The sequence below is a fragment of the Atta colombica genome, unplaced genomic scaffold (genome assembly GCF_001594045.1).
Source record: "Atta colombica isolate Treedump-2 unplaced genomic scaffold, Acol1.0 scaffold249, whole genome shotgun sequence".
In the NCBI taxonomy this organism is placed as follows: domain Eukaryota; kingdom Metazoa; phylum Arthropoda; class Insecta; order Hymenoptera; family Formicidae; genus Atta; species Atta colombica.
This window is the reverse complement of record NW_017259347.1, coordinates 35,210-52,348: the sequence shown is the minus strand read 5'-3', so window position 1 is coordinate 52,348 and position 17,139 is coordinate 35,210. Positions and strand designations below refer to the sequence as shown.

Here is a 17,139-nt window from a genome sequence, read left to right as displayed (position 1 = left end):
TATATATATATAGATGAAAATTTTTTTACCGGAAGTCTATATAATAAATTCATTATAAAAGCTTATACAATAAAAAAGAACTATTGAATCATGTTGGTCAACCGAGAACTCTAAAATATTTTCACACAAAATATTTCGATCTCTATTATATAGTTTCAAAACTATAGACATTTATAGGTCGATACCGTAATGCTGTTAATAATATTCCAATATTACTATAGACTCACATACATTGAACATTATTAAAATCGATAAGAGTAATAGATTAAACACTATAGAAAATTGTATTTATAAAATCTTATTGATATCTGTAGAATTTCTATTCTTAGAGATCTATTGAAAAAAATAAATATAAATGCCTATAGAAATTCTGTATGTTCCTATATAATTTTCAAAAGTAAATACGTATCATTAACTAAATATATTTCAGTACTAATTTTTTATCATATACCATTTTTAATCGTTATTTTGGTGAAAATTTTTCTCAGAATTTTTCTAAATTTCTAAATAATTTTTCAAAATTTCTCTATAATTTTATAGCTTTCTAACATTTTTTTATACATTGGAACATTTCTCAGAAAATCTATATCTTTTCTCAGAATTTTTCATATATGTTAATTATGAAATATCGTTAGATTTTTAAGATTTTTTTGTAAGTATAATTTCTGATGAAATGTTATCGAATCTAAAAAAATTAAAACATACTTTTTAAAAATTATGGAATGAGAAATTTCAGATTATTTTAAAACTCATTTGTGTGAAAAATTCTGAGAGAAGATGTAAACTTTTCGAATACTTCTGAATATTTTTGAAAAATATTCCATGTTTCGTATAAAAAATTATAATATTAGAAAAATTTTCACCAGAATGTGTAGGCGGAATATGACGATTATATAAATGCAAAATTTCAGTGAAACAAGATTCGTTCATTACGTTGAATAATGAAAACTGAGTACTTATTGTGGAAATGTTCGGAACGTTCGGATTCCGATCAGAATTATTTTGTTTATCCCTAAATATTCCTAGATAGATTATTGGGAGTACCAGGTGTATAAGCTTAAATCCGCTGTTTGCTAGGTGGCATTAGTGAGCGTACAAAGCTACCCTGGGCACACAACACACTTTTTTTTATGTGTTTGACATCTGTCAACATTAACCAGTGCACATCATCAACAATATAATACAACAACATACATTTTTTCTTTCGTAATCATGTCTAGTTTTTTACTAAAAAGAAAACATATGCGGGAAGTTTTTTCTGTTTCAATTTGAAGAAATAGGCTGCCGAATCGCATCGAATGCTTGTGGAGGCCTATGGCGATAATGTAAATATAAAAATTTATCCATACCATAAAAAAATTTATCGGAAACAACGTGCAGAGATTGGTTTCGCCGGTTCAATTTTGACCTGAGTTTCAATTTTGACAAGAAGCGCGAAAATCGGCCCAGGAAAGTTGAGGACTGTTAATTGCAGGCTCTTTTGGACGAGGATGATACCCAATCGCAAAAAATGCTTGTCGAGCAATTGGATGTTTCTCAAACAGCCATTTCCATGCCATGGGGAAGGTTCAAAAAAATCGGAAAATGGGTGCCGCATGAACTGAACGATAGGCAAATGGAGCAACGCCAAAACACATGCCAAATTCTGCTTGTTAGACAAAAAAGAAAATCGTTCCGTATTGTGACAGGCGATGAAAAGTGGATCTATTTTCAGAATCCGCAAGAAATCTTGGGTTGATCCCGTTCAACCATCATCTTCCTCAAGAATCGCTTCAGACGGAAGACGATGCGTTTGATGGGATCAGGAGGATGTCATCTACGAGCTGTTAAAACCTGGTGAAACTGTTAATGCTCACCACCAACAACTGATCAAATTGCACCGTGCTCTGCGTGAAAAAAGGCCGCATTATCGGAAAAGACATGACAAGCTGATTTTCCTCCACGATAACGCACCATCGCACACGTCAACAATGGTACAAAACTACTTGGAGACATTCAACTACCCCATCCCGTTTACTCACCAGACTTGGCACCTTCTGACTATCATCCTTCTGACTGTTTTCGTCGATGGGCCATGCGCTGAGCGGCACCTCGATTCTTACGAAGACGTCCGAAAATGGCTTGATGAGTGGTTTGCCTCGAAAGATGAGGAATTTTTTTGGCGTGGTATACACAAATTGTCCGAAAGATGGGAAAAATGTATAGTTAGCGAGGGCAAGTACTTTGAATAAATTTGTTTTTGCTTCCTAGGAAAAAAAAATGTGTTTTTTTGTCTAAAAAACAGCGGATATATAAGCTTATACACCTGGTAGTTCGGTCCGTTTTTTTGTGCATTTATTTCAAAACAAAATGAATGAACAGATCAATTAAAGTATTATCCATCACTGCCTACTACTTTTTCCCATCTCTCAGGCAATTTTCGAATTCCATCTTGAAAAAATGACTCGTCTTTGGAGGTCGATCCAATTTTGGAGCCAATTTTCGATTTTTGCGAAAGAAGTGAACCGGTGACTTGCTGCATCTTTCGGAACAACCAATAATCAGAAGAAGCAATGTCCGGAGAATACGGCGTGTGGGGTAAAACATCCCATTTGAGCATTTCCAAATATTTTTTTAGCGACATGAGGCCGAACGTTGTCATGAAGAAGAATAATTTTGTCTTTGCTCGTTTTCCGGTCGTTTTTCTCGCAATGCACGGCTCAAACGATCAATTAACCGATCGCCCGTAATGGAATTGCCAGGTTTCAGTAGTTCATAGTAAACAAGACCCTTTTAGTTCCACCAGATATGCATACAGCATGATCTTCGAATCATGAATGTTCGGCAATGGTGTTGATGTTGAAGTCGATGACAACGATTGATTGAGCTTAGCGTAGTATTTTTTCTTCTTGGGGTTGTTGTAGAATATCCACTTCTCATCTCCAGTCACAATTCGATGCAAAAAACCTTTTTCTGTTGTCTTTGAATCAACTATTCGCAAGTGAAAAATCACCTTTCAAAAATTGTCTCTCGGTTTCAGTTCATAAGGCACCTAATTTCCTTGTTTTTGAATTATTCCTGTGGCTCTCAATCATAGAAACGACTTGTTGAGTTACTCCCAATGATTCTGCAAGCTCCTCTTGCGTTTGATTCTTCTTCTTCGAATAATGCCTCTAATTTTTTGTCTTCGAATTTTTTTGACTGTCCAGAGCGAGGCTTGTCTTCAACGTTGAAATCTCCATTCTTAAAACGTCGAAACCATTTCCTGCATGATTTATCAATTGGAGCAGTGTCACCATAAACTTCGACAAGCATTCGATGGGCTTCAGCCGCACTTCCAATTAAAGCAGAAAACTTCCTGCAAATGCTGCTTGGTTAACACAAAATTCGACATTTCACACAGTAAAAATCAAGGTTTTTGTGTGAAATTCAAAGCGATATAAACTGAATATTATTAGCAGATGTTTAACCTCTTTGAAACCGCCAAAATCAGCTGTCACTATGAACCATTCACAACAGCTGGAGTTATTTTTAGGGAAACGGACCGAACTAATTTGTATTCCCAATATTATGGACAATCCGATTGTTTCCGAGTCGATCGAAGAGTTTTCTACACCTCGGCATATTTTTGAAGCAGAGAATTTGTGTTTTTAAAACAGAAAATTTGTTTTTGGAGAAGAAAATTTATATTTATAGAACAGAATTTGTGTAATCCTTTATGGCATTAATGTGATAGATTTCCTAAACTAAATATTTGTTAACTTTAACAATTAATATCTCGATTCGCGGAGCAGAGCGACTTTTTTGGCATATTCGTTCATTTCGTCGAATAAGCCTAGTTTTACTGATTTTTTAGGTACTATAGCTAAACTGTCTAATTACCCGATTGGAAACGAGATATTTCGACTGGCGAATTTCGAATTGCTATTCCGTTCATACGTATTTATTATTATGATTTATGACCGAAATGAGATTTCCGTCTATTTCTTTAGATCGGAATAAATATAAACGAAAAAAAAAAAAATAGGAGAAATGGATTAATAACAATCAGTAACGATGCGGCAAAAATAACTAAACAATGAAATGACCGTTTTCATCGGCATGAAACACGTGTTACAAGCAGGGACCTGAACCGAACCGAAATCGGAACCGAAAACCGTTTCAGAATCCTTTTTTTAAACCGAAATTGCATCCAAATTTTGTAAAGTTTATAATACCGAAATCATATAATCGAATTGGTAAAATTTTACAATCTTTTTCAGTTCTTTTTTCTTAATTTTTTATCTTTATTCTTGTTTTTAATCTTTAATCTGCCCGTTCCTTCATCCAAATCATCAATGTTCAATCTAATACCGTCGCTAGCTCTCTTAATAATCGGAATGTAAATACTTCCAACATTTCATATAAGAAATGGCAGGATTGCGAGATATTTTTTATGTAAACTTTTTTTAAGATATTAGCATTTTTTTAATTTTTTCCTTATCAATATATTGCAAGAATTTATGTCGAAGCGTGAATTTCAAGAATACATATATAGATTTTATGTAATAAGTGAGATCTATCCATAAGAATAAAATAAGAAAGGGCTCAAAGAAATGTGCTTAAAATAATGTTTAAAAAATAAATTTTGTTCAGAATCAGTTGACACCTCTTTTCGACTAGGTTCTTTACATTGAATGGATGAAGACACTCTCTCTCTCTCTCTCTTTTTCTCTTTCTCCTTCCTCTCCCCCTTCCTTTTTTTAATAGAATTGAAACAACCTAACTTTTGCGTGGATTAGCTCGTCGGATTCGGATATAACTCGACACGCAAAAGAAGCTCGAATGGAAGAAGAGATGCAGACTAACAAGAATAATACGGTCTTAAGAATAATACGGTCTTAAGAATAATACGTTAAATTCGTAAAGTATGATCGGTATGTATATTGTGTCAGGCGTACAATATGGGGTGTGTGTGTGCGTGCGTGCGTGCGTGTGTGCGTCGAGGTATGTAAATATTTGTTTCCGCGGAATGCACGTCGGAGCTATAGATAGCTTTTTGTATCATAGCGCGATGATAATATATTACGACACATATTCAGAACTTTTCTTGATAGCGCGCTTTTATCTCTAAAATTCTATAGTATGCATAATGTAAATTATAGCATGTTAGTGCTAACATTGTTATAAGCGCATTCTGAATACGGACCGATGTGTACGTTTGATAATCAGGTGTACGCGACGGCGCGCATGCGAGTATACGTCAGGCGCGAATCCCAAACGCAGACGCGGCGCAGTAGCGCAAAGAGCGCGAAAGATAACGTTAGTAATCGATGGCCGAGAATTCTCGATGGAGGCGGAGAAAACTCCATCCCTGGCTACTATCGATTACTGTAAGAAAGGCGAAAGTGTTGCACTAGACTACTGAGAATCACCGATGGAGATAGAGTACGCTCTATTCTCTTGCTATGCTGGCGCGTGGAAATTGCGGTGATTGATCGGCGGCCGAGAACGCTCGGCAGGATAAAGTTTCCTCTGTCCTGAGATTACCCTGTCGGTGCAGCAACTAGATGCAGGAGATCGGTCAGTCGAGAACTCTCGACGGTGACAGAACACTCTCTACCACCTTAGTTTGATAGAATCGGCCACTAGGAGTTGGACAGGAGCGGAAAAGAATTGGAAGTGTGAGCAACAATTCGCTGGTTTATATGGATTGTTATTCCTACTCGTATTGTTCCAGTACGGAATCGTCGGCGACCTTCGCCGGCCATACGAGCAGAAACGATACAGGTCGGCGTTACTCGGTAGAGTTCGTGAGCCTTCGCGAGTTACACATTAGTAACAATATGCGTATCGTTACAGAATAAATTTAAAGATATAAATAGAATAAAGCGAGTAAAAAGACCGAAAAAAATTGTTAAAAGATCATAATTTTTGAATATGATTTCGATTTTCTTTACTGGTAAAAAAAAAATATCGGAACTAAAATCGGAACATTTATTTGATATTTTAGTGAATCGGAATCGGAACCGAAAAAATCTTTCGGTCCGAGTCTTTGATTACAGAATATCCGAATTTGCATAGCCGCATAAACGTATGCATAAAGAAAACTATACAATCATATTTTATGTGCGATTTTATAAAAGAAATGTGATTGAATAATTTTCTTTGTACGGCTATGCAAATTTGTGTGGATAAATCCTTAACATACATTTTTATCAGCAAAGTAAAGTAAAATATTTCACCAGCTAGCATTAACATTAATTGCATTTTAATGCGCTATAAACGCAATTTTGTAATACGTCATATCGACGTAGTTACATACTCGTTACATATGTCATTATAATCTTTTTTTTTTTTATTTTAAATAAATTTTTCTAAAGTAACCTCATACAAAAGCACAAAAAGATTGTAAAATGATTACAGATATATCTCATTGCAATGTTGTAATATTGCAAATAGATTGTGTAATATATAATATCAATGCAATGTCATAACATGAAAATGTCATATCATAAAAGTGTTCGCCTTTAGCAAGATCGCTGTAATGTCACAACAATGTTGCAATGCAATGTATTTGCAACTATGACTGCCTTCCACTTATCGCTCGCATTGCTCATGAGCATTGTTTATCCTTGTTTAATGAAAATAGCTAAATTCATCCAGCCCACCACCAAATACGCGACAGGATAGAATTGCCCAACAGTGAGGCGCATTCGCTGTCGCTAGGCACGTCTAGGCCGAGAAAAGATTCAATACCAATTTCATGATGCGAAACCAGTTCATAATCGATTCTTACAGTTAATACTGTCTTAAGTACAATCTTAAGATGTCATAAGATGTCAATCCGAGGACTGTATTAGCATTAAGACATTATTTAAGATTTTAAAATAAAAATGGACTATGAATACCGCCCCATGTTTCGCGTTTCAGATGGTAGTCTTCTGCACTATGAACAGTCCATAGACAGAGAAGGCAGAGATTTAGAAAGAGATACTATCCAATTGCACACATCATGTTATCCCTTCCATCATGTAATGACGCTTAAGCGCGATAAATGACCTTGTTGGTAATTTTCATGATCATATTTATAATCAGCACACCAAAAGTAATATACCAATCGATAATAAAATCGAAGGTTCAACCTTTCGGAACTCCACTTCTCGAAACTGATAAACTTTCTATCATGTTTTACATTGAATCTGAAGATGATCATATAAAATATCAAATAAGTTCTGCGAAATGTTATATCATCAATGTCACGTAAATAACAAATATGTGAATCACTCATTGGAATTAATAAAGTTTCTATCGTGTATTTTATATTGAATCTGATAGACATTTATGTCAAATATCAAATAAATTTCGAATGATACTTCATTTTCAATTCCATATATTGCGAGATTTTTGCCAAGCGTTTTTTCTGGATAAAGCGGACTAAACTGACAAGAGGAACACCAGGGATCGGAGATTTTTATGATATTTTTTTGCAGGCTGTTTTTGAGCAAAACATGTCCGGCCGTTTCAGCCATTGGCCCACAGTTTCGAAGAAACCGATTTTTTAAATAATTATTGTAGTTTGAAAAACGTACTGTATAAATCAAAATATCAATATCTTTATAAATTTCATTTTAATTTAATGTTATTAAATTATAGTTTTAATTATTTTTTTATTGTAATGAAATTTCATGAAATTACATATTATAATTAAACTCATTTATGGAATATTTATTATTATCATCGTTATCGTTGTTGTTATTCACATGCGAATGTATAAATAAGATTGTAATGAAAACTGTTACAGTTTCTGATGAAATTAAAAATTGGAAATTATGATTAGGAACAAGTAAGTCATATATTTGTCTTCTTAATCTATTTATTAATAATAATAGAAAACTAATTGTTTTTTGTAGACGTACATTATGCGTCAACGTACATTATGCGTCATTTTTATGATATAAATCATAAAAATAAAAAGAATATAAATATTTATTGTGAACATTCTTACGAATAAATTTTAGAATGAATTTCATTTTAGAATGAAAAATTGGGTACTCGTCAAAATTAATTCCTGAAAGAAGCTATTTCTATAATCATATTAAGAATTTTAAGCCGTATATGTGAATACATCAAATACGATAAAGAAAGTCGAGATCGATCAAATTTTGGATTACAAATAATACATTATATATTCTTTTATTAAATCAATTTATCCCAGATATAATTGCTTTCTTTATTGTATTTGATGTTTCTATAATGTCAATCAAATCTGCTTTCCGCCAGATATTAGAAAAAGTTATTGTGTTTATAACAAAAATTTATTCGTAAGATGTTCATAATACATATAGTAAATATTTATATTTTTCTCGTTTTTATGATTTATATCCCGTACGTCTACAATGTACGTCTACAAAATACAGTACAAACAGTTTTCTATTATTAATAAATCAATTAATGTAAATCAAAAGAAGATTACAATCATATGACTTACATGTTCCTAACAATAATTTCCAATTTTTAATTTCATCAAAAACCATAACAGTTTTCATTACAATCTTATTTATGCCTTCATGTGAATAACAATTTGTCTCTTACTGTTTTCCTGTAAAGTTGATGGTATTTGAGTAAAAAATTATTGAATACCAATATTCGGCAATTTTTCGCAATTGAACAACAACGACGACAATAACGATAATAATAAATATTCCATAATTATTTATACTTTTTTTTATAATACTTTTTTATAATACTATTTTTTATAATATTTTTTATAATACTATTTATAATACTAATACATAAATTTCATAAAATTTCATTACAACCAAAAAATAATTAAAATTAATAACTTTTTATTAAATAAAATTTTAAAAAATATTGATATATACATTTGTACAGTACATTTTTCAAATTATTACAATAATTATCTGAAAAATTGATTTCTTCAAAACTATGGGCCAATAACTGAAACGACCGAACATATATTTTTTTTTCGCTCAACAACAGCCTGTATAAAGCGCATCAAAATCTTGATTCCATCACTTGGTGTTTCCCTTGTGAGTCAAAAAGTTCTTTTTGCAATTTTCGCTTTTTGCAATTTTTGATTAACAAGATATTAATTATTAAAAATTGCCGAATATTGGTGTTCAATAATTTTTTACTCAAATTCCATCAACTTTATAGAAAAACAGCAAGGGCCAAAAATTGCTTATTTTTTTCTCATAAAGTTCTAAGAATTTTTTCAGAATTTTTTAATACCGTATTTTCTCATGTTGCTAAAAATAATTAATATAAGAAAACTCAATTATTAAAAAATTGATCAAAAATTTTGAAAAAATTTTTAAAACTCTATAAAAAAAAATTTTTGTCTCTTACTGTTTTCCTGTAAAGTTAATAGTATTTGAATAAAAAATTACCAATATTCGGCAATTTTTAATAATTAATATCTCGTTAACCATTGCGAAAATTTTTATCAGGAATTGTACAGTTATAATGTTTATGAAATTTATTCAGTTGATCATTAAACTCATTTTGTCTTATAAATTCAACGCATATAAATTCAACTGTCGATCAAATAGTTGGCGATTCTAATAACATCTCATACAATTGCGAGCGAATATAATAGTAAAATGAATTAATTGTTACTAGTATTTACAACTGTTACAACATCAAACACAGTCTTATTACGTAAAACTTATAACTTTACTTAACTATTACAATATAATTTGTCTTGTATTTACATTGAAAGTGACTCGATTAGGGTCGCATTAAACAGTTATGCAATCTATTACTAACGTATAAAATTAATGTTTGTAATATATTGCATAATTGTTATTAATATGTTATTTATGTAACCTTTGAACAGTAATGTTGAAAAAAATTACATCAACGGTAATGTCGTCCGTCTGACAAATCACTGTCATGTTTCCGCTAAATTTATGTTTTTTATGAAAAATGTGCACAGTATGTATACTATGTACGCACGTATATGTGTTTGTACGTATTATATGTATGTGTACTGAGAGAAAAATGTCTGATACTTGTAACTTTATGTCTGATACTTGTAACTTTATGTCTGATACTTATAAATTATATATTACTATAATTATTAATGGAAGGTTTGTGCCTTGTGCTAAGTGAAGCGCTATTTTCTTTTTGTCAGAGACCTATGCCTTTCGCTATATGGCCACGCACGATATAGTTTCGTTAGCGTAAAAATGAGTGAGGCAGTTTATGCAGGAATATACTTCTCCTTATAACATATATTTATAATAACTCATAATGTACAATGATCAGCATTAGTCTATGGTGGAATTAGAAAGATGATCCATTGCGCATAATGGTGGAGGACCCCCAATCAAAAATTGTACTTTTTTTGCAACGTGAACGAATTATGTGAAATAAGTTCAAAACTTGATTGGCTGACAGATCCCCCTACTACTTTTAACTGCGCATTCGTTGGAATTACCTTTCTAATTCGACTATGCACCGGTCCACATGCAGTCGAACAATGGCAGACACTAACAACCAGTGCGCCTTGCGGTTATATAAGCATGCTGGTCTAAGGGCGAAATCCATAGACATGTTGCTCAAGATTCGAGATGATTTTAAGCTAATAAAAATTGAGATGTAATGCTAATACGGCTCTTTGATTGGTTCATGACATCTCAAACATTAGCTTAAGATCTCGAATCTTGAGCAACGTTTATGGATTCCGTCCTGTATAGCGCCACGCAAGCGCGATAGAGAAATTGGTACGCAGCCACGCGCGATATTCGAATGACTGAATTTTTCTACTTATACTAGCTGATATTACGCAGAGACAATAATTACGAATATTACTACTATAATATTAATAACAATATACAGGCTATTCTACTTAACTCGACCATCTAAAATATCTCGCTTAGTTTTTAGAATAGAAAAAAATGTTTTCAGATGAAACCATAAAACGGTTTCAAAGGAGACATATTTTGGTTATCTTTTTTTTAAGTGGAGGCATCAAAAAGGTATGAAGATCTCCATTTTTTAAATGGAATTGTATAATTTTTTTATATAATATGATTCCTCCAATTATTTTGCATAAAAGTATTAAAATAATGAAAAAAAAACAATAGTTTATGAAATATTTTATACTTTATTTTGATATATATTGCCTTAGAATGTTAAATAACTCGTAAACTATTAACTTTTTTGTAATCGTTCCTTAATACTTTTATGAAAAAAATAATGAGATATATGAATCAATTGTTGGAAAGAAAATACATACATAAGAGTATACATTTGTTGCTAAAACTGTATATATGATTATTATTATTAATATTATAGCAGTAATAATCATAATTATAGTAATATGTAATTATAGTTAGAATATCAGACATAGAAATATCAGACATTTTTCTTTCAGTGTATGTATATATATATATATTATTAGGTGTACAATTTTGCTTCCGCCGTTTTTTTCCGAAATTCGAGGCTTTATTGTAAAAAACAGGTTATACATTTATGATTCAAAGTATTGTCCATCGCTGGCCACTACTTTCTCCCATCTTTCGGGTAGCGTACGAATCCCGTGTCGAAAAAACTGGTCATCTTTTGAGCCACGAATCGATCCAATTTTTTACTTCTTCATAAGACCGGAAGTGCTGGTCAGCCAGGCCGTGTGCCATTGATCGAAACAAGTGATAGTCAGAGGGAGCAACGTCTGGAGAATACGGCGGGTGGGGTAGGACTTCCCATTTCAACGTTTCCAAGTATATCTTGACCACTTTCGCAACATGGGATCGAGCATTGTCATGCTGCAAAATCACTTTATCGTGTCTTGTATTGCGGCCGTTTGTCTTTCAATGCTCGGCTCAAACGCATCAATTGCGATACCGATCGCCTGTGATTGTTTCAGTCAGTTTTAACAGTTCATAATACACTACGCCGAGCTGGTCCCACCAAATACAGAGCATGACCTTGGATGTCAAAATCACCGTTCTTGAAACCACTCACGACACGTCTTCTTTCACTAATAGCGGCCTCATCATAAGTATTTGAGAGCATTCGATGAGCCTCAGCCAGATTTCTTCATATTGAAGCAAAAAATTAAAACCTCCCGCAAATGACGAGAATTTGGCTCGTAAACTGACATTTTCAATCGAGAATAATTTTATGATGCAGACACAAATCGACTAATGTTTCTATGAGGTTATGTTAACAGATACCCAAGTTTATTGTATGACGTCTATGATCTATTTATTTCGACCACCACTTACCGCTAAAGCCATCTATAGGAAAACGGCGGAAGCAAAGTTATACACCTAATATGTATATATATATACACCATATATGCATGCGTGCGTGCGTGCGTGTGGTCTTCATTATCTTCAGAGATGTCAGACACATTTAACATTTAAATCATTTTCTATGTCAAAATCTGTTTCTTCAAGTTCTTCATAATTTTTTGGATAATTGTCAACGTTACAGTACTAATAGAGTGCTAATAAAAGAAAACCACAAAAACTTTTCTAACGTCACAATATAGCAGCACCGTACGAGAGTCGTTTAATAAGTTTGGTAAATTTCCATGAGATGGCGCTACAATTCATTTGATGACGCGACATCTCGAAAGATCCACTCTTCGAACCCCTTCAGGCCAAATTTCAGCCAGAAAGGACGCGTAGTTCATGTTTGATAGTCATTTGAAGCGAGTGGTTTAGCAGTTTCCGCAAAAATGGAAAAAAACGAATTTCGTGCAGTAATAAAACACTTTTATTTAAAGAAGTGGACAGCAGCACAGATCAAAGCCGAGTTAAACGAAGTTCATGGGAACTCTGCTTCTGCATTGAAGATTATTTTTGGATAAACGAATTTAAACGTGGTCGAACCTGCACTGAAGACGAAGCACGCTCCGGATGATCTGTTGAGATTACCACATTGGATATCGTGGAAAAAATCCATGATATGATTATGAAAAATCGTCGAATGAAGGTGCGTGAGATTGCTGAGGCTGTAGGCATTTCTACGGAGAGAGTGCATAACATCCTGCACGAAAAATTGCATGTAAAGAGTTGGGTGCCGCGATTGTTTACTCTCGATCAAAAACGCATGCGAAAGGACGTTTCAATGCAGTGTTTGGTGATGTTTAAGCGCAATCCGCAGGACTTTTGGCGTCGATTCGTGACTGTGAACGAAACTTGGATCCATCATTACACTCCTGAGACGAAGCAGCAGTCAAAGCAGTGGATAATGTCTGGTGAAAGTGCATTGAAAAAGGCGAAGACTGTTTTGTCGGCTGGAAAGATGATGGCCACTGTTTTTTGGGATTCTCAAGGAATTATCCTAATTGACTACTTGCAGAAGGGTAAGATAATAACAGAAGAATCTTATGCAACGTTATTGGACCGTTTAAAATAAGAGCTGAAAAAAAAACGGCCAAGATTGGCGCGCAAAAAAGTGCTCTTCCATCAAGACAATGCGCCGTCCCACAAGTCGACCGTTGCAATGGCAAAACTACATGAATTGGGCTATGAATTGATTCCTCATCCACCCTATTCTCCGGATTTGGCCTCGTGTGACTTCTTTCTATTCCCAAACTTAAAAACTTGGCTCGGTAGGAAGAAATTCTCGTCAAATGAGGAAATCATTGTCGCCGTCAATGAGTATTTTGCAGACTTTGAGACAGCCTATTTTTCCGACGGTATTAAAAAATTGAAAACTCGTTGGACTCAGTATATAGTCCTTGATGGAGACTATGTTAAGAAATAAAGCAGATTTTTTCCAAAAAAATGTGTTTTACTTGCTTTTTTACCAAATTTATCAAACGACCCTCGTACAGTACTATAGTAATATACTAGCGAATAAGAATTGAAATGTATAAATAAGACGTAGATGAAGAAATACATATATACATGCTCAGTTCCGTAAAAATATTACATAAATGCCCGGTGATACTATTACGATTTTCAAAACTGTTTTTATATTACATGTTCTTAGATAGAAATAGGTAGATAACCAAATGAGATCTCAGCACGGTTTGCTACGGGAGAAATAGCATACGGAGATACTATGAGTTTAAAGTGTCTTGTAAAAAGTTGATATTAAAGGAGTTTATTAACAAATAAAAAGTTTGAAGCGATGAAATCGACGTTATCGTTTATTAATTAATCATCAACGATTTTGCTTGGTCATAGTCCTTTTTTATTTCTTTTAATTTTACAATTAATTCAGCTTACTTAAATACATGTTGTAAATATTATTTTAGAGTTCAGAATTAAATACGTGGCAACGACGAGTAGCGGAACTAAGCGGACGCGTCGCCGAGTTAGAGGAAACACTATCCAAAACACAAAAAGATCTTTTGAAGGCACAAGAGGCAAGTCTTAAATTGCAAAGAGATTTACGAGAGAATGCGGCACAAAAAGAGGACCAAGAAGAACGAATAGCAACTTTAGAAAAACGATACCTCAATGCTCAACGAGAATCTACTAGTCTTCATGATCTCAATGAGAAACTGGAGCAGGAGTTGCAGCATAAGAAAGCTCAATTAAAGGTAAATTACAGATTAATTCTTATTTTCTCTTTTTCTTAATTCTAACACTCACTTTCTCTCTTATGTTTAATTTACTGAAGCTCCAAGAGGAAAAAATTGCTGCTATACAAGAAAAACTAGAACTCGCGGAACAAAAATTAGCTCAATATGCTAAGTTACCAGAAATGGAAGAGCAATTAAAGCAGAGGATGGAGGCTCTGACGCAGGTGAGGAGGCCCAACCAGGTACGCAGAGGAATCATATCATGTCACATCATCAGCTCTCCCTTTTTTTATTCCTCTGCACTTAACATTCCTAGAATTTGTATCTAGAAGGCTTATCGTTCTTGCCATGCATTATTATTAAAGTGCTCTCATCATATTTCAGTTAATTTTATCAAGCCACAATTTGCTGCTGCGTGCTTGTATTACTATATGTATGGTACATAAAAACATTTAGCATACATACGGATCAAGTATTTTTGTGTACTACTGTGTATCTTTGTAATGTTTACCCTGAAATACACAAATTACTAAATATAAATACAAGCTCAATTTACAGATTAAATTCATTGCATCAAGAATTTTTAGTTACATGATTTCTTCACATATTCTTGAAAATTAATTATGTCTTATGATTCTATCTCATATTTGCAAACTGACATGATGTAGCATGAATAGTGAAAGTCAATCTCGTCTGTACAAAATCTATTATTTGCATAAATAATGGATACGTTTCAAATATCATGATTTATAGTGTATTACTTTTAGAATGTTTTAATATGTGACATATTCTTCCCTAGCGGAAAAATTTCTATATCAAAATACGCCGAAAAGTACGCCTTTCTATTTCTGTGACTGTGGCGTAGAATCGCGTTGTTAAACATAGAAATAACGCCAAGCTACATATGCGAAAAATGTAAAATGGCGTATTTGGACCTTTAATTAGAAACGCCAAAGTACGCGCTAATAATCATTACTTCCTGAACTACACGTTCCTATGCCGAACTACTCCAAACTAATTTTTATTCTTTTATAGTATTTGGAGAAAGTATGCCATTTTACGTTTTTTTACGCGGAATTACACTCTATAGTCTAATAGTTGGGTACAGAAATAACAATGGTAAATTACACGTTTTTACTTGAAAAATATAAAATGGCATATTTAGACTTAATTAGGCATAAAAAATACGCCAAAATACGCGCTAATGATCATTACATGAATTATGCATTTCTACGTCGACTCCTCTAAACTGGTTTTCATTTTTTCGTAAGTTCGGAGAAAGTATGCCATTTTACGCAGAATTACATTCTACAATCGAATAGTTGCGCACGGAAATAACTATGCCTATTTAGCCAAGCTACGGTTGCATGAAAAAATCCTGAGGTATGTATTTCTATGCCAAATTATGCCAAAGTACAATACTTCTATATAATCTTTGAATTTTTCCGTTTGTAAGCCATTTTATGAATTACTTTTACTCATCTATGAGCATTATGCATCTCCGCCGACAGAGGATCACGGCGGAAATGCATGAGCTCGAAATAAGAATTACTTGGGAAAGTATATAAGGAGCGCAGCATTTCGCATGTGAAGTGAGCTCAAAGTTGAGCTTTAATATTAAAGTACCTATGCTACGGAAAGAATTCTAATTTCATCATGACAGCAACGTAATAGCATTTGAATTCATGCCAACTGAAATACCATCATGTTACTTTAAACAATGCACATATATCCAAAACTATGCTTAGAGTATAATTTCGTGTAAGAAGGCGTAAAGACATAGGAGTAGACTTCTACACCAAACTACTTTCATGGTTCATTCGCATACTTAGACGCAGATTTTTGTAGTTAAGCATACTTTCGGGCTAATTAGGGGCGTATTTTCTGGCGCAGTTTGCCGTAGTTTAGCGTTGTTTGGCACAGAAATACATGGCATGAATCGGATTACTTTGGTGTAGAAGTAGAATTCTACATTCGGATCAAACTATATCCGGATTCCAAACGTATTTAGGAATAGTTTTTGGCGTATTTAAGAATAGTTTTGGCGTTTTTACTTTGGTATAGAAACTTTCCTGTCAGGATTTATTCTGTTTTTTGCTCATATGAATATAACACTTTTATTTTCTTACTGCTATAATAGAACGTTGCTACAATAGAATATGTCATTCAGATTAAATAAGAATATTAAACTAATTATATACAGGATCCCGTAAGTTTTGGTCAATTTTTGTGTAAATAGAGCGGATTAAACTGCGAAAAATGCTCTACCATTTTGCAATTTTCACAATAGTTAACAAGATATTGATTACTAAAAATTGCTGAATATTGATTTTCAATAATTTTGTATTCCAGTACTATCAATTTTACAGAAAAACAGTAAGAAATAAAAATTGTTTGTTTTCTTCTCATAAAATTCTGAGGATTTTTTCAGAATTTTTTTAGTACCACATTTACTCATGTTAGTAAAAATAGTTGCCAATATAAAGAAATGTAATAAAAAAGAGTTGATAAAAAATTCTGAAAAAATTTTTAAAGCTTTATGAGAAAAAAATAAACAATCTTTTCTCTCTTGCTGTTTTTTTTTAAGTTAATTATTGAAAGTTAATATATTTGGTGATTTTTAATAATTAATATCCTACTAAGTATTGCAAAAATTACAAAATGAT

General features: G+C 33.1%; 1 protein-coding gene across 1 annotated transcript in view; it reads left to right on the top strand.

Moving 5' to 3' along the window:
* The window catches only part of LOC108688930 (liprin-alpha-1-like), a gene marked incomplete at its 5' end in the record, with an annotated part of 172,494 nt that overhangs the window by 134,430 nt on the left and 20,925 nt on the right, over window positions 1-17,139 (top strand). The window contains 2 exons of the mRNA XM_018195478.1: window positions 14,204-14,491; window positions 14,572-14,715. Of these exons, the coding sequence (XP_018050967.1) occupies window positions 14,204-14,491; window positions 14,572-14,715 (432 nt within the window). The remainder of the gene's footprint in view (window positions 1-14,203; window positions 14,492-14,571; window positions 14,716-17,139) is intronic.